The sequence below is a fragment of the Scyliorhinus canicula genome, chromosome 21 (genome assembly GCF_902713615.1).
Source record: "Scyliorhinus canicula chromosome 21, sScyCan1.1, whole genome shotgun sequence".
In the NCBI taxonomy this organism is placed as follows: Eukaryota; Metazoa; Chordata; class Chondrichthyes; order Carcharhiniformes; family Scyliorhinidae; genus Scyliorhinus; species Scyliorhinus canicula.
This window is the reverse complement of record NC_052166.1, coordinates 33,085,346-33,104,568: the sequence shown is the minus strand read 5'-3', so window position 1 is coordinate 33,104,568 and position 19,223 is coordinate 33,085,346. Positions and strand designations below refer to the sequence as shown.

Sequence of the window (19,223 nt, the reverse complement as noted above, 5' to 3'; positions counted from 1 at the left end):
CTGTCTTCTTGAACCGCTGCAGTCCATGTGACGTAAATACACCCACAGTGCTGTTATGGAGGGAGGTCTTGGATTTGGGCCCAGCAATAGTGAAGAAATGGCGATATATTTCCAAGTCAGGATGGTGAGTGACTCGGAGGGGAACTTGCAGTTGGTTGTAGTCCAAACTTATCTGCAGTCTTTATCCTTCGAATTTGGAGAGGTTGTGGGTTTGAAAGATGCTGAGTGAGATTCTCTGTATCTGATGCTAATGTTGACGCGACGCAGAATTCGTGGACTTTCATGACAGCAAAACTGGAGCCAGACCTGATGTGTTATCTGAGTTGGTCTAACATCGGCTGCAACTGGATGCAGTGAGACTCAAATCAGGCTTCCGACACAGGAGATGGTCCAACACTGTTTTATTGAACTAACTTGTTGCTGTACATAATCTTCTGACACTATTAATCTAAACTGATAACCTCAGACTGGCTTGACCAGACTAGCTCTCTGTCACATGGAGAAGGTGCTTGATGCACGATCAATTACACAAAGACGAGAGTTGAATGCAATCAAGGCTTTAATACAGATGTGTGGCCTCCTACAGCAGCTGCCGAAATGGCTGCTGTACGGGGAGCACACATATTTATACTCCGCCTACTGGGTGGAGCCAGTAGGCAGGGAACTACCCCCGTACCTGTAGTACAGGGCCTTACCACAAATGACCTCATATATACATCAGTGGTGACTACCACAGTGCTCATGGCCTTGTGCACTCTAACTATCTCTGTATCTGTATCCAGTGAGAAGAGGCAGTCTTGAAATGAAAAATGAAAATCGCTTATTGTCACGAGTAAGCTTCAATAAAGTTACTGTGAAAAGCCCCTAGTCGCCACATTCCGGCGCCTGTCCAGGTGAGGCTGGTACGGGAATTGAACCGTGCTGCTGACCTGCTTGGTCTGCTTTAAAAGCCAGCGATTTAGCTGAGTGAGCTAAACCAGCCCCTAATGCCAGTCTTAATGCCACGTGTGTTTTATAGTCGTAGTGTCCTGTCTGGTGATTGATTGTTCTGTGTCGTGTGTGTTCATTGGTTATCCTGTGTGTCAATCACTGCCTGTCTGCATCTTATTATAATCCATGAGTGGATATTATGACAGGACCTGGATCGATTCAACAAATGTGGATGGGCTAACACTGCCGCCATGTGGAACACAATCGATTCCAATGGAAAACAGTGAGGAATTCGCCGGGTCCGTGATTGACACTCGCGAGGCTGACAAGCTGCCGCCGCATATACAACATTACAATCTCCGCACACACTCATCCCAGCCAAAAAGATGGCACTGGTTGCGTACCCATACAACTGGTCAGGATTGGACCAGAGGGCACCTAGGGGGGTGGCCTGGGTGGAGACCTATATGACCAGTGGCCCTAAGTTCATAGTGGCCTGTTAGTGGCGTGAGCAGTTGTATGGCTGCCTTGCTGGCTGCGGCAATGGTGTTCCGTGTCCGTCCACCCCGACCCTACAGCCCACCTCCTGGCTACCCCCGATACACTCCCCAGCCCTAGCGGAAGCCTCCTGGCCAGCAGCACAACTGTCAGCAAACTATGGCGATGTTAGACACTTTCCATACCCCCTCTCTCTCCCTCAGCAGCTACGACACCAGTTTCACGATTTTTAAAAGCACAAATGAACTCGGCCCATCGGAGGTGGAGCATTGCCGGCTCGGGCCCGGTAATGACTTGCAAAGGGTGCTAACTCTACTTGCGTTCTGGACCGCATTGACTGTCGATATGTCAGAGAATTGCGATTTGGCGTCAAATCGGCACCCGCCGTGATTTTAGCGGCGGAACCTATTCTCTGCCCAACAACGTTTCGCGATTTTGCCGTCAACGGGGGCAACAGAGAATCCTGCCCGCTGTCTCAGGAGCCTTGGTGAGTTACTGCAGTGCATCTTGTAGATGGTACACACCATTGCCACTGTGCGTCGATGGTGGGAAATAATGTTTGCATATGGGGTGCCACTCAATTAGATTGCTTTGTCTTGAATGGTATTGAGCTTCTTGAGCATTGTTGGAGCCGCACTCATCCAAGTGGGTGGAGAGTATTTCATCAGCTTCCTGACTTGTGCCTTGCAGATTGTGAATAAGATTTAGAGATTGTGAATAGGCTTTTGGAGAGTCAGGAGGTTAATTACTGTCCACAGAATTCCCAGTCTCTGACCTGCTCTTGTGGCTAGTCCGGTTCAGTTTCTGGTCAATGATAAGCTACCCCCGCAGAATGTTGATAGTCGAGTTTTAGCGATTGTAACACCTTTGAATGTCGAGGGGGTGATGGTTAGACTCTCTTGTTGGAGATGGTCATTGTCTGGCACTTGTGTGGTGTCAATGTTCCTTGCCACTGATCAGCTCACCATCCCCACACCTGTCAGTCTGACTTATCAAAAATGAATTAGCGACTAAATCTCACACCCATCCCCCAGACAAATGGAAGCACATTGGACACTGCCCTTTAAACTGCTATTTTTGAACTGTGACTTTGTATTTCCTTTTGCTCTTCATTTTAACACCGGTATCAAGTCATTGAAAACTAAAAAAATAAGCCATTTACTTTTGCATTACCCTTGGTGAGGTACACTTCAGGGTCAATTCATTTAACATGTTTATTTTTCAACAGTATTACACATACAACACTACCCAGACAGACTGATTGGAGCAGCAGGGTAGTGAGTCGTTTAAGGCCTGATGAAAAAAATATGGATTTTATCATAACGTTGGCCTTAGCATGATAACTGCCATTTTAATCTTATATGTTCAGAAAAGAACTGGCACTTAAGAGTGCATTTACAATTTGCATACCACACTGCAGAAATCCCTGTGTTTTGCCCATGCAAGCATCTAAGATTTGTTACAAAAACATAAAACTGAAGTGGGAACTTGATTGACCTACAAACCCCAATGGGTTCATTTGCACAAGTGCTGTAGGTTAGGAAAGGCAGACTCAGACAACAGCCACAGCCAATTAGATACCACCTTCATCTTCGTTTAATTCCCTTCCTGCCCCAGCTTTTCACTGACTGTAATCTCCCAGTTGTTTTTTCGTTTTAATGTTAGCCAGAAGTAAAAACTGAACAATCTGAGACAAGGTCTCCTGTGAGTTGGGGCCATGGTGAAAGGGTAGTGGGGCCTAACAAACATCAGAGCCTTTTGAACTCTTTGGACTGAAGCAGAGCTTATGAGCTCAGAGTATTGGATTCCTCACAGAAGGAAAGCAAAGTCTTTAAGGGGCCGTAGTTTAAAATATGCCAGAAAAATATGGAACATACCAATTCTCAGTGGGGGTCAGACAATGCAGACCAAAGAATGATTGAGAGTACAGTAATGCAATAAAGTCATTTTTGTTTTCATTTTTGAAGAAATCTTTCAGCTCTTTTGCAATTTTTAAAAAGTCGATTTATTTTACAACAATAAGTCTTTTCAGCCAGTAATTTGGTCCAAATTCCATACGTTCTATAGTTTTTATAAATTAAAGATAATGCAAGTGCTCAACCTGATCCCATCCAAAAGTCAGGTCAGACCATGGCAGCTACCAAAATGGGGGCCAGGCAGTTTTTAAAGGCTGACTGCATGTCTTCCTAAAGCTTCACGCAAATGATTCAAGAGATGACGCCTTGTTAGAATTCCCCCAAGAAATAAGATGAGTTTAATTCAGAGTTGTTACCCATGAATTTGTTGCCATTCCTGGTGGCATCAGCTTATTGCTATTAATAATGAACTCAAGAATATCACTGGTGCTGCACTGGTTTAGCGTAGTGGGCTAAACAGCTGACTTGTGTTGCAGAACAAGGCAGCAGTGCGGGTGCAATTCCCGTACCGGCCTCCCCGAACAGGCGCCGGAATGTGGCGCCTAAGAGTTTTTCACAGTAACTTCATTGAAGCCTACTTGTGACAAGAAGCAATTATTATTATTATTCATATTTTATTATTGCAATTAGGAAAATATAGCAGCTTCATATTGGTGGATTTAAGTTTCAACCAGTTCCATGGAAGATGATAGCTCAACTAGCTATCTGGTGAAGTAAAGTCGCCATAGTCCCAGATGACCACAGGTTGCTTTCCTCTTTGAGGGGGAGACCTGACTAGTGGTGATTTAACCTCAAAGTCACCTCAGCTCAAGGGGCAAGGTTGAGAAGGTGGTGCCTTCATGAATAACCTCAACCAGTACGGAAATTTGAACCCGCGCTGTTGGCCTTGTTCTGAATCACAAACCAGCTGTCCAGCCCTTTGAGCTAAACCAGCCCCCAGTGGAGTAAAGATCGGGGGCGGGAATCTCCGTTGACCAACGCCGAAATCGCGGCAGGCACTGGTTGACGCTGGATTCTCCATTGGCATCAGCACCTAGCCTCAGGAATGGAGAAACCAGCCCCTGTTATTTGGGCAACCCAAAACATTTTCCATCTCAGATGCTGTCTGTAGGTTTCAATGTTCTCGCCTCTCATTCTTCTAAAGTGCAGAGAACATAGGCCCAATTTACCTAGCCTTTCATCATAGGACAACCCCCTCACTGCTGGGACCAGTCTAGTGAACCTTCTCTATGCCGCCTCCAATGAAAGTATAGGCAAACTCAAACGTGGAGACCAAAACTGCACACTGATATGGCTTCACCAAAACTCTGTAAAAAACTGTATTTCACTTCTATTTGCCCTCATGTTTTATCTTCAATACTTTCAAATGTCTTTTCCCTGCAGTTTGAGGAAGCACTGTTTCCTCTGCTATTTCCGCACTGGTGGACAAAACCTAATTCACAACATCGTTCACAGCTTGGTTGGAATTGGTCTTTGATATAATTCATGTGAAAATCATGTTTTCATGCAAGCATTGGCCTATGTGGCATCTAAGCAGCCAAATTAAGATAAAAAGTGTGAACCATCCTTATGGAGAGGATGGAACGAGGATTATTTTAGTGAACCCATGGAAGGATCAAATGATTCAGATCAACTTTAACACTTTTCACTTTACAGGCTGGATTCTCTGGTCCCCCAGCCGCTTGTTTCTCAGCGGCCCGCCTTTCGCTGGCGGCGGGATTCTCTACTCCCGCTGCTTGTCAATGGGACTTCCAATTGAAGCCACCCCATGCCACTGGGAAACCCATGGGTGGTGGTGCACTGCTGGCATGAAAAGAGAATCCCAACGGCTGAAGAATTCTGGCCTACTTCTGCAAGTAGTCTAAACTAACAATATTGAATGACAGTGTTGTGTTATGCTTTTTCATGTAGCATAAGCTGCTTCCTTGATGTATACTCTGGCAAAGGAAGGTTCAGACTTGGAGATAGGTTTAACACATTTATTGAACAGTGAACAATTCTCCTACTTGGGTTCAACTCTCCTGCTGATCTTGCTATCGTAACTCAATCTAACTAACCAGTCTGCTCTAATCCATGCGGTGGGTGTGATGCTTCCTGATCTGCCCCTGTCTCTCTGAGTGTCGCCTATGGAAAAGCAAAAGAGCATGTGTGCCCTGTCCTTTTATATGGGTAGCCCCCTTGTGGTAGTGTCACCTCTGGGTGTGTCTGACTGCCCATTGGTCGTGTCCTATCTTACTGACCTATTGGTTGAATGTCTGTGTGGCATGATGTCTCTGATGTTCCCTCTAGTACTTATTTAGTTCTACTGTATCTACATTAACCCCTTGTGTATTTACAGTGATGCACATCACCAAAGACAGAGAGAAGTGATGACTTTGCCAGTGAGAAATGGTTCAGCGGAGTTATTGAGGCTGGGCCTTTGAGCAAATCACACTACCATTCTGGAATTCTCATTCTAGACTTGGACACGCACACAGAAAAAGGGGGGCTAGATTCTCTGCTGGTGTGTTTCCCTGTTGCGTTAGGGATTTCCCAATGGAGTGGGGCTACCCACGATGGGAAACCCCATTGGCTGCAAGGCGGGACAGAAAATACCGCCTGCTGGCGGGTCATACTGAAAACTGGTGCGACGGGATGGAGATTCCCGCCCAGGAAAGTCAACCCTTTTATGAACTTGGGGGACTTTAGTGACTGTGCTGCTTAGACTGTTTTTTTTCAGTTTCATACCTCATCTTTGGGTGGCAACAGCTAATGGTAGGGGAACACTTAAGCTGTAAGTTTACCAATCCACCAATTATGTTCTGTGCAATCAATGCATTCAAGGCTAAAAAGAGTACAATCATCAAACCAAAAGAAGATTCAAGACATTCCGGTTAGTGCTGTGTAATGTTTTGATATTCAAAATATTGTCTGGTCACTAATACAAACCTTAACAAATAAAGTGTTCAATAGCACAGTTCATACTGTGGATTGATTTTTTTAAAATCTTACATGAGATGTGGGTTTCACGAGTTAGGCCAGCTTTGCCATTCGCCCTTGAGAAGGTGCTGACAAGTCATCTGCTTGAACCGCTGCAGTCCCATGCGTCGTGGGTCCATGCACAGATTAAGATTCCTCGGGTGGGCTTTTCCAGCCCCGTCCACCGCCAGGATTGTCCGACCCCGCCGAAAGTCAGTGGACCTTTGGCTGGGCCACCGAATTTCCTGCGGCGGGTCCAGCCACTATGGAGCCGGGAAACCCCCGGCCCTGACCTTAGAATTTGACATCTGCTCCCTCCAGTCTCGCCTAGGAACGCAAGAGAGAACTGTTCTCCATCAGCCTTGCGTTCACATTTGTAATGTTGCTCTTACAAGCTTCTATTAACCTCACCATTTCTCTCGGTCAACTTGGCTTTCATTTTTCACAGTTCAGTGGGGTTCCCAGCCTAGGGCAAACATTGCCTGAGCTCACACTTTATAATGTCAACATGCTGTTAATGGCAATTAGCACACAAAGCTGAATAAAAACCCAGAACAAAAATATTGCAATGAGCTCCCAGCTTAAAAATGCTTCTGATTTTTGGCATTTGGGTCTAATAACCCTGCAAATGTTAATTGCCTTCAACAAGCCTGTTGTGTGCAACCATATTTTCAAGACCGCACTTTATTATGAGAAAACTTGGGTAAAATTGTAAATGTTCTTTGAGGGTTTGAAATCAATGACTGATTCCAGCTGTAAGAATCCCAGCTCCAGCTGTTCACCCAAACTCACATACACAGAATGAAGCCATCAATTTCAGATAGGTTCAGTGTGTTAAACGTCAAGGGTGGGATTCTCCATCCAGCGACACTGGATTCATGAATTGTGATCGGTCTGAGAATCAGGCATCAGCTGGAAATCGAGGTCGGTGCCGTGCAGCAAACATGATGCCATGCTCCGACGCCTCGATGGCGGTGTGAGTGCTTTCCATGCCCCGCACGGGCATGGGCATGCCAATCATACAGCAATGGCCATTATAATATCATTAACAGGCCAGACATGGTACTCTCCGGCCTCCCGCGATGCTCTGCCTCCTCCAGGCGGAAGTAACGCTGGCACGGTTCACTTGTAGTATTTAAAAAACGGGAACCGGGCGCCGTGGTTGCTGAGGGTGAGAGAGGATGGAAGATGTTTCTAAAGGCGCAACCATGGGCTGCCAGTTGTGCTGCTGGCTGGGGGGGAGGGGCAGGGGGCATGTGCCAGGAACGGGGGAGTAACGGATTGCGACCAGGAGATGGGCTGTGGATTCTGCAGCCCTGGCAGATGCACTGAGGTTGCATGAGCAGGAGCTGCTCGGGGTGGACCCTGCAGAACAGGAGCCTACTCCAGAGGCGCAGGAGCAAGCTGGTTATGATGGCAAGCTGGTCGCCCAACAGGCAGAGCATGAGATGGGAAGGAGGCACCACATCGGGCCTCGTGTGTACCGGCAGCGCCTGTCGTACGAGGACCTGCTGCCGACTGCGGCTGAACAGAGAGATTGTGCAATATCTGTGCTGGATCACGGCTACCCAGAACCTTTATGCCAGTGGCTCCTTCCAGGCACCAAGTGGGGACCTGTCTAGGATCTCTCAGAACGCTGTGCAGAGGTGCATCCGCGCCATAACAGTGCCCTGTATGCCTGGGTGGAACAGTACATTTCTTTTGACGTGGACCGAACCCACCAGGTTGCCCAGGCAGCAGGATTCACCGTCAGCACCGGTATCACCCAGGGGTGATCGACGGGACGCATGTCCCCCAACGGGCACCGGCGCATGAGGGATTCCATTCCTTCAATGTGCTGCCGATGTGCGACCACCGGATGCACATCGGGCACGTCTGCGCCCGCTACCCAGGCAGGGTGCACAATGCCTTTCACCTGGCACACTTTTAAGAGGTTCCCCGAGGTGAGTTGTGGCTCCATGAAGACAGGGATTATCAGCTGTGCTCATGACTGATGGCACCTATCTGGAGGGGTGGGAGGCGGGCTGGGACTGTGGGACGGAGGTAGAGCAAGGGACACGGAGGTGGTGACTCACCAGGGCCACCCTGAGGAGGTAATGCAGCCTTCTCCGGCACTGCTGTCTGGTCCTTGTGGTGGGGCCCACGGCGCTGAGCGCCTCTTCCACCTGTGGTCAGGCCCGGTTGACATTGGCAGGTCGCAGCCTCCTTCCCACCCCGGGGAACAGGGGCCGCTCATCGGAGTGCCATCTTCTTGGCTGGAATGAGAGTGTGTGGGGAGTGGAGTGCTTTTATACAGCTCCAGCTTGTCTGGCACTCCAGTGCCAATCCCGATCGCAGTAAATGCATTGCCGGTGTGAATTGGAATTGCGGGCATTCCATGTGACGTGAGTGCTGGTCCATTTCGATGGCCACAAGAATCACCCTGCACTGGCATTATTAAATATTGCTCCACAATCCAAACTTACAAATCTCCAACAGTATGGGGTCGTATTCATGTGCAAGGCACTGTCGAAAGATACAAACCCAATTTTACCTGACCCAACCGGCCTCTTTGAGAAATAGGAACACCATGGGACAATGGCTTTGTTTGATGCATGAGACACGAAGGTGGTGTGGGCAGTTGGAGTATTTTGATTTCACACCCCGCCACACCACCCATGCCCTACCCACCCCCCACCACCACCCCCATAGTCTAGTACCATCCCGCCCCTTGCCCCCTGACCATTCCACCCCACAACCTTTCACTCGCACCAATACCAGCATTTCAATCCAGGAATGTTGGCACTTCCTTATTCTTTTGCAATTTGCACTGACGTCGGACTGACATTTTCCAGCCATGCAACACTGAACAAACATAAGACCATTGGGATACTGTTGAAAGAAGTGATTTCGCCTCCAAGACTTGCTTCATCTTGCTGTCGCCATGATGGTGGTTCAGTTTCTCCTTGCATCTTCATTTATCTGTTCGTAGAGATGTTGTGTTATGACTACAAACATGGCATTTTCTACTTGTTAAGAGAGCTGGCAGAAACAGCCAGCTGTTAGTCAGTAGGCAATGGCACGAGGCAGAGGCCAAGGATTTGCCTTCAGATTAAAGGAAATTATAGCGTTCATTCAGAAACATGGCTCACAGGCTTAAAATACCAAAGATGCATACAAAAGTAGGGAATCCAGGAAGAACATTTCCATCCAAAGATTGATACGACTTGTTGCCAGGAAAGACAATTGAAGGGCATAGTATGGATATGCTTGAGAAGCAATTTTTGTTTTTTCTCTGGAGGTACAGAGAGATTTAGGGAGAAAGTGCTTGTGTGATTTTGATGGTCATAAAGTAGTGGGCATTTAGGCCTTGTAACCGTTTTGTTTCTTAAAGTGTTTCCGTTATTCATCAGCCATCTGTGCAAGCCCTCGAATGGCTTTTCATAGCGCAGTATCTTTGGAAAGCAAACCCTTTGTTTATAACCACAGGGGCCACTGAAGAATCTTGAGTGGGGTCGGCCCAGTGTCTGGCTTGTTAATGAGGTGACCAAGTTGCGGAAAAGATCCTTTAATAGACATACTCAAAGGACCCCAACACGTGTTAGACATCTGCTTAAAAGTGGGCCCCACAAATTTGGTCAATGCCCGACCAGATTGAACATGGGCTGTTTCCTTCATATGCTGACGTGGCTTTGTATCCATTGGGCAGAATCGGAGCACTTTTTAAAATTTTCTTATGTTTTGACCAAATGACAAGTCTGTCCCCAGTTGGTGATCACTCGATGCCTGCCTGCTTGAGTGAACTTTCTAGAAGTGGCTAATTAAAAGACTGGCATACCGGTGAGTTTTCTGGCCCAATGGAAGTGCCTGCAGCAATATCCTGCTGGTATTCCACAATGGGAGAGGTGGGCACTGCTGCAAAAGGCAAGAGGACATGAGCGCACGTCATAAATAACATATATATAGGGCAGCACGGTGGCGCAGTGGGTTAGCCCTGTTGCCTCACGGCGCCAAGGTCCCAGGTTCGATCCCGGCTCTGGGTCACTGTCTGTGTGGAGTTTGCACATTCTCCCCGTGTTTGCGTGGGTTTCGCCCCCACAACCCAAAGATGTGCAGAGTAGGTGGATTGGCCACGCTAAATTGCCCCTTAATTGGAAAAAATTAATTGGGTACTCTAAAATTTTAAAAAATAAATAATAAATATAAAATAAATGATTGACATTATTTGTGACCTGCAGTCACAGCTGTGGGCCTGTAACAGAGGCGGCTCTGGGGGTGGAGGTGAGTGTGCTGGATTAAAAGTAAAGGAGGCCTCACTGGCTCCCTGGCCAACCGCTGAGAGGCCACCTTCAACCACAGTGTGGAAACTGTCCACTTCCAGTAGGATCCCACCGGCATCACCAATCTGGCCGTAAGTGGCTAACAAACTGCTAATAATCGGTTACTGGCTGCTGCTGGGTAGATAGTTGCTTCAATCGTTCATCTGTCTGTGGTGAGATCACCCAGATTTCCTTTCCGGTATCACTTCCAGCTTCACCCGGGCAAATCTTACAAGATTCCACCAATTTTATGCCTGAAACATGGTTAAAGGTGCTGCGATGTCTGCCCAGAAACCTCTCCCTCTGACAACCAATGGAATCTATTGATTGGTGTGGAAAACATAGGCACCACAGTGATGCAGTGCGCACTTGAAATCAAAGTCAAGTTATTAAGACAGCTTTAACTTGCATTAAGCCTCCAAACGTGCCAAAGCAGCACAGGTAGGCTGTGTATAACCTGTGGCACACAGTGGAAATCAATTTAATAAGTGGCAGTGACAAGTCGAAGTCTGGAGTTAGTATCTGGTGCAGGATGTAAGATGTTACAGTATTTCTCATATATCATTACGGGAGCCAGGTCTTACTGTAAACCATGTTTTCTTTGGCAATGGCTCTGAGGATGTATTTTTCTTCTTTGGAATTTAAGCCTGTGTGAGATGGTATTGTGGTGCAGGACTCACCTCAGGGCTTTCCTGCACTTGATAGTCTCCTGATTGATGCTATCATTTCTGTGTTGAGCCGCAGCCAATATTACATCAATGTGATGGTGTGAATGTAATGCAGCCTGAGTTTATATTTTCGTAAGGGACCCAAAAACTGAAAAGAGTAAGAGATTGAATTCGGAATGCATTCGTGCAATTGTTTGGCGGTAAAGAAATCACAGATTATTTTGCGCAAGGAACGAACCACACCCTTGAAATTCTGGCCACGGGCTTTCATCTGGAATGTTGCATTGGCATTAAACCACACTTGAAAAGAAAATAACGTACAAAAATTACCTGCAGCTATCCACCAGTTTCTGAGATCGACGGAGATCAAAATGAGTTTGTGCCAGGGCAGCACGGTGGCCCAGTGAGTAGCACTGCTGCCTCACGGCGCCGAGGTCCCAGGTTCGATCCCGGCTCTGGGTCACTGTCCGTGTGGAGTTTGCACATTCTCCCTGTGTTTGCGTGGGTTTCGCGCCCACAACCCAAAGATGCGCAGGCTAGGTGGATTGACCACACTAAATTGCCCCTTAATTGGAAAAATGAATTGGGTACTCTAAATTTATTAAAAAAAAATGTTTTTTTAATGAGTTTGTGCCATCGAATGTCCTCAATCTGCTTTGGTTGTGAATAGATGCTTCAAGTCTTGCAAATTAGACCCTTCACCAGACTGTGCCAGGCAGCTGTGTCAGCCTTTGACAAAGGGAGTTTTCAAATCGACTGCAGCACTTGTTGAAGTTACTGGTGGCATGTCTGGGAAGCCAAAAGGCAACATTCATGTTTAGCTGGTTGGATTTCTGAAGCTTCAGCCACCATGAGTAGCACATTCCATTAGTGGAACAGTTTCCAGAATATTCAGTGATTGCAAATCAATTCATTATTTCAAGTGTACATAAATAGTTGCTTCTGAAACAGTTATGTTCACCAAATAACAGATCAGTGACTTTTTCGTGCCTTTTTAGCTCAGTTTTTCTGCTTAACTTGGTGCTCAGAGTTCTACTCCAAAAAGCCAGAGTCAAGGATGGACCTGGCATCAACTGTTGTGTGTTCCACACTTTTATCAGCTTTATTCTCATGGATGCATGTTACAAACATACACCTCCTAACTTAAGCAGCACATTTTCCATTTGTTCCTACATATATATTCTTTTGATAAATCAATTCACACAATTTAATACAGATTAAACAAATCAAATGGCGGGGGGGGGGGGGGGGTATATTCCCTTAAAGGGACACTATAACTAAAATAAATTTCCTACGATATAGGAAAAGTTAATACCCAACATCACCTGAACACTATTTTTTTTTAAATTTAGAGAACCTAATTATTCTTTTTCCATTTAGGGGGCAATTTAGCGTGGCCAAGCTTCAAACCTGCACAACTTTAGGTTGTGGGGGGGGAACCACGGGGAGAATGTGCACACTCCACATGGACAGTGACCCAGGGCCGGGATTCAAACCCGGGTCCTCAGCGCCGTAAGCAGCAGTTCTAATCACTGTGCCACGTGCCACCCTATCGCCTGAATATAATTAATACCCGTTGACTAGCAAACATGAATCTGTCATCGAATGTGATTAATTGAACCTTGGTTGCACTCTTGTCCAGAAACGATCTGCCTTGTTGACCACTTAGAACCCTGTAATTGCCTCAGGCTTGTTCATTGGCACCTAACATTCAGGGTGGAATTCTCCCAAGCTGCTGCCAGCAGGTTCAATGGCAGACTGGTGGGGGAGGGAGGGGGAGGCAAAATTTGGCAGGAGACACAAAAATCGTTTTAAGCCTGTGTGAATTTACACCTGCTGTCACCATGGCACAGTGACATGTGAAACTGATTTGTATCCCTGCGAATGGAATGCAGATTCCATTAGCGGGACATTCCGAAGACACGATCAGCCGTGCACGATTTATGTGGTGCCAGTTGGGAAACACGCCGTGTGAAACACATTTGGAACAACGTGGGGTGCAGATGTTGGGACTCACCTGAACAATGCCTGGGGCTGCCGAGTTCAGGCGAGAGGTCCTCGGCAACCCTGGACCCCAACACACCACAACAGTAGGTGGAGGGAGGGCGGGGAGACATCTGCAGGTGAACCTTCCAGATTCGGTGTCTTGGAGCATAAGGGGTTGGGAGTGGGGGTGTGTGGGGGGGGGGGGGGGGGGGGGGGAGGGGGGGGGGAGTGGGGGGTGGAATCCATCTTCCAGCCTCAGAATGCTCCTGGAGATCCATCTTCATTTTCAAAAAGTCCATCTTCTTTCCTCAATAGGTGGTTCAGTGAAGTTGGACGCCTTTTCAATATAGTGCCCAGCTAGGATGGCAGGCTGCTTGCCATCAGGCCTGGTCCATAATGGAATACGACACAAAACACCCAGTTGCTTAAGTAATGAGATCGGGGTTGGAAGGTTTGGTGTGTTTTCCCACTGGACTCCGCAGTGGGAAACAGTCCACGTTTGCAATCCCACCACAGAATTTAGTCCCAAAATTTGAGAATTCTGCCCCAAATTTTGAGTGCTGGACTTAAACGTGATAGTATCTGTAATATTGACACGGAATTGAGAAGAGAAGATTAGCATCCAGTAATCTCTGTGATATTTATGTTAAGTTATCTCGACATATTTTTCCACAACTACATTGATGCATTGTTGTGTGTCACTGAACAACACAGGGTAAAACTTATGAGTACCTATTATAATATCCTTCAATGATCAGAGCAATTAAGGTCTGATGAGTGAAACAAAAATTAGCTAATTATTTCAGGAAAGCGACTTGTTGAATGTGACTAGCTCCAATGTCCCATTGAGTGAAAGGAAAGTGCAGTTTACTTTCCGCTGGCTCCACTTGTGAAAATAAATGACACAACCTTCTCCATTTAAGCTTCCCATTCCCAGGCTTTCTTCTTAGCGGTGACAATAACCAAAATAACTTGCATTCCTATATCACCGTTAGGATTTTGTGAAAACGTCTCCAAGGCAAATCAAAGTGCATTTTTAAATTGGACAAATCCTGTTTGGGTATTGAAAATATTGAGCTGTTGAATGCTAGACTGTAGATTGAGCACATACATGGCCATACATGAACCTTGCTGGTTGGAAACATTGTTTTCTGATGTCTTATTTTTTATATCCAAGTTCATAAATATGGACAAACCTTCCAAGCTAAACAACAGGCAACTGCAAAAGATTTAGATGGTGCATATATGAGGTGTACATTTCTGGCATTTCATTTATGGCAGTGAGCCCTACCTACTGGCAGGACATGTCAAAATTAAGGCACGCACTTCCTTCTGACCATAAATTTTAACCAGGGGCAGAAAATAACTCCTATAGCTTATTATCCAAAAGAAAAGATCATGTTATATAACAGAACAGCACAGGACAGGCCCTTCGGCCCTCGATATTGTGCCGAGCAATGATCACCCTACTCAAACCCACGTATCCACCCTATACCCGTAACCCAACAACCCCTTAACCTTACTTTTTAGGACACTACGGGCAATTTAGCATGGCCAATCCACCTAACCCGCACATCTTTGGACTGTGGGAGGAAACCGGAGCACCCGGAGGAAACCCACGCACACACGGGGAGGACGTGCAGACTCCACACAGACAGTGACCCAGCCGGGAATCGAACCTGGGACCCTGGAGCTGTGAAGCATTTATGCTAACCACCATGCTACCGTGCTGCCCACACGTGCTGTGAACAGAGACCTTTGAAAAATGAGGAGCTACAATCGTCAGTGCAGGAAGAGATCAGGGCGTCATTTAGCCCCCCCGCACCTCACCTCATACGGGTAGGACACCCCCGAACCTGATCCCCGGCCTGGTAAAAATGTCACCTTGGCACTTTGGCACTGCCAGCCTGTTACCTTGGCAGTGTGCCTGACAGCCTGGCAGTGCCAGGCTGGAAGTGCCAAGTGCACAGATGGCATCAACAGTAGCAGGGGACCATCCTTCCAAGATCCCAACTGCCCAGGGGACTCTGAGCGCCTGGGAGACCCCTCCCCACCCCAAACCCAAGTGCCAAGCCGCCTGGTCTCCATTTGTGTGGACCAGTGTTGAACGGCTCCCAGCTGGAGTCTCCTCAGCGAGGCCAGGAGATCCCAGGGATCGGTTAGATGTGGCAAGGGCACAATTAAGTAAGCTTTTAAGCTCGCTTAACTTTGCAAGCCTGGGTCCCGCCCATTGTGGCGGGATCCAAATCGCGACGTTCAGCGAGACCTTGTTAAATCTCGTGGGCCATAACAACCGTCCGGAATCCGAGAAGAGGCCTCTCGCAGGAGCTACCGGCCGCACCCTGTCCTGATTCCGGCAGGATGTGGCTGGTAAATCGTGCCCTGTGTATAACTTTTAAAATATATGTTAGTAAGTTGGCCACAGTAGTATAGGAATGAAAGAGATCTGTTTGATAGAGCCGTCTAATGGTCAGAGTCTCTGCTACATTATGACAGATGACTTGGGAAAATTGAATGACATTCCTGTTTATTACAGCAGTCTGACAGAGAAACGTTGGCAGTCTTTGTGACAACAAGTAATAAAGTTTACAGACAGGAATCGTTTGTGCCACACATATATTATAACATGGATTATGCAATAAGACACCAGGAAGCCAGAATTTCAGTCTTAACTCTCTTTTTCTTGAACAAGGAGACATCAGGAGAAAATATTAAAGTTAATAACTTCAAGCACTTTATTTATGCTTTTAAAAAATAAATTTAGAATGCCCAATTATTTTTTTCCAATTTAGCATGGCCAACGCATCTCTTCCTGCAATTATGATTGTAGATCCTCAGGGCAGCACGGTGGCGCAGTGGGTTAGCACTGCGGCCTCACGGCGCTGAGGTCCCAGGTTCGATCCCGGCTCTGGGTCACTGTCTGTGTGGAGTTTGCATATTCTCCCCGTGTCTGCGTGGGTTTCGCCCCCACAACCCAAAAATGTGCAAGCTAGGTGGATTGGCCACTCTAAATTGCCCCTTAATTGGAAAAATGATTGGGTACACTAAATTTATAAAAAAAAAAAAAGATTGTAGATCCTCAGTGTGGGATGAAACCCAATCAGACACGGGGAGAATGTGCAAACTTCACACGGACAGTGACCCAGGGCCGGGATACGAACTCGGGTCCTCAGCGTTCGTAGACAGCTCTTTATTGATGCTCAACATTGACACATGGAATACAGCGTGGGCCCGCATTGAACAACCGTCTTTTTTAACACCTTTTGCAAAATGTATATTGTTCCCTTGTAGTTAAGCAGATTCAATCGTAGATGCTGTGAATGATGATTAGTCACATACAAAGAATAACAAAAAAAGTCAGGTCACATTTTCAATGTTCTTAACTTGGAAAAAGTTCAGACAATTTTGAAAAATTACTTTGAGGTCAGGCAGGTAACTGTTTCAGTAGCTCTAAAAAATGTTCTCCTTTAGTTTAAAAAATAAAACAAAGGCACATATTCCTGTGGTGCTTTTCACAAACACAAAAGATCCCAAAGTGCTTTACAGCCAATGAAGTACTTTTGAAGTGTAGTCATTATAGAAAGCATTCTCATGTGCAGCGTACCAGAAAGGCAATGTCTAATGGATGGCATTGGAATGCAGAGTGAATACACCATGCGATCCAAATACCACATAACCTCATGAGTGACTTCTTCAGTTATGTTGTTAAATTGATACCATGTAGGTGAAGGCGGAGTGCTACATGACAGTGCCGACAATGGAGTAAGATGTGTCGCTGAACCCATTGTGCCATCCTATTCATAATGCGCAGGGACACTTTCTGGTGGGTGAATAAGTGATTATGTCAAGTGCACGGTGTTGGCAGCCAGACGTGTTATTTTATCATTTTATGATCTAACCTGTCCCTCATGTGTTGCACACCATCTCTCGAGAAACCTCTAATGGAATGCTGTGCCTTGCAGGTCATACCCTTTCCGATGTCTTGTGAACTTCACGGAGATTGCGCCTGCCGAGACCCCGCAGCTCAGGAGCACGGAAAAGTGAGACAGCAACGCTTCTACCACAGCCACCATTAGCCCGCGAGGAACCTGGAGCTGAACACTAGCTGAGGGCAGACTGGAAGAACCACACATTCCTTGCTGCTTTTAGGAGAAAATGTCTCTTACCAGACACACACACACATACACACACACAATTCTACTCGTCTGCCTTCTGTCTGAAGACTGGAGTGAGAGAAAAGAATAAAGACACAAACGACACATTGAATGAACAAGCCCCAAAATAGCATGATTCATGCCTGCTTCAGTGGCTTTTTCTGGCTGCATCCACCCACCCCACCCCCCCCCCCCCCCCCCCCCCCCCCCCTCCTCCCCCACCCCGACTCCTGAAATGATGTGTATTTAAACAATTTTTAAAATATAAAGTAGAGTTTGAAATACAATCCCACCCAATCCCAAAATAGATAGGTTTTAGACAGAGAAAGTGAAACAAACTTAACAACCCACATAAAGCAAAAAGATGATTGTCAATAGAAGGATTAAAACAAATAAATAGAAGGAAAAAAAAATAACACAAAGTTCTGAAAGGAAACAGCTGTGTTACCATGGCTGCTGCTGCTGCTGTTACCGGACAACTGGCCTACTTACAACTTAAGAGCAGGTTAACACCAAACCCAAACTTCAGTCTGTCTGCCTTAAGCAAACCTTTAGCCTCGTTTTAAATCCCTTTGATTTCATCTCTTAAGATTTTCATTGAAAACAGTGCCAGCCAAAAGGATTGGCCACATTTCAAAGGAAACACATTACAAGCAATCATTCCAAAAGACCCTCTTCCACAAAATGTGACTTTGAATGAGCAGAGTTTCAAACCAGTGAAAAGGTTCTGAGGGCTAAGTGCTAGGAAGTCAATTTTACACAAAAGATGATCGACCCATTAAATGGACTTCAGGGTAAGGGCTAGGAGATGAGAGGCATGAGGCTTGGAGCTTTAATGTTAGTGGCAATGTGGTGTTTCCGTGACCAGGTCACAAAGCATAGGCTTTGCGAAGCCAAGGAGTAAGCGAGTAAACCTCCAGATTTGCCGAGGATGGCATCCAACGAATAGAACTGCTGGATGTTAGACGCTACCAACCCTGGCAGCGTTACACTGGATTACCACCAAATGCATGAGATCTGAGCTTTGGGAACTGGCACACAAACACCTCATGACTGCCAATGTTAAAACAACTGCTTAAAAAAAAACACTGGATGCTGCGATTGGGAATGGAGGGAATGTAGGGAGCTAACTGGCCACCTTCCATCACCATCTTGATCCATGAGAGTGTGTCAGTGTGCATGCTTTAAATTAGATTTATACTAAACTTCATTGTGACAATGTATTCAAACTATAGAAGTATATAATCAGTGGAATTGTAAATGGGGAATCACCTACATGGACAAAACCTGACGACAGGACCATGCAGATGAAACAAAAAAAGTCCAGAATATCAAATTTTGACATAGTCATAATGGTGTAGAAAGAGCTACCAATGAAATGCACAGACTGGAGTGTGATTATACAGAGTATTGTTACAGGTTGCATGCAGGCTGTTGGCACAGAAAGAGCAAAGTAGGCTGTCACTTGGGATTCAACACAAGCACTGGACAGGCTTTCACTGGATCTACCATTTTTACATATTGATGTGGACCAATACAAGACTATCTTAATTTTTTGAGATGGAGGAACCAGGAGGATCACAGGATGCATGTTTTAAGGTTAGGTTGAGGACTGATTGCTGCTATTAATACAGTACACAGATCAGTTGGCAGTTCAGAAATGCTGCCCAAAGGTAGGAAGAAAGGTGACACTTAATTTACTGGGAGTGCTAAATTCTTTGCGACTAGCTTACTAAAGTGCTCAAATGCATAAAACACCTCTGAAATGTACTTATCATGCATAATCAGCTGATCACTTAGCCCAAGCCTCTCAGC

General features: G+C 46.2%; 1 protein-coding gene across 2 annotated transcripts in view; it reads left to right on the top strand.

The window, feature by feature from the left end:
• The window catches only part of pappaa (pregnancy-associated plasma protein A, pappalysin 1a), a 375,278-nt gene extending 357,690 nt beyond the window's left edge, over positions 1 to 17,588 (top strand). For both annotated transcript variants that reach the window (XM_038782243.1, XM_038782242.1), the window contains exon 22: positions 17,217 to 17,588. In XM_038782243.1, coding sequence (XP_038638171.1) covers positions 17,217 to 17,330 — 114 coding nt within the window. In that variant the 3' untranslated portion in view covers positions 17,331 to 17,588. The remainder of the gene's footprint in view (positions 1 to 17,216) is intronic.
• The last annotated feature ends 1,635 nt before the right edge of the window (positions 17,589 to 19,223 follow it).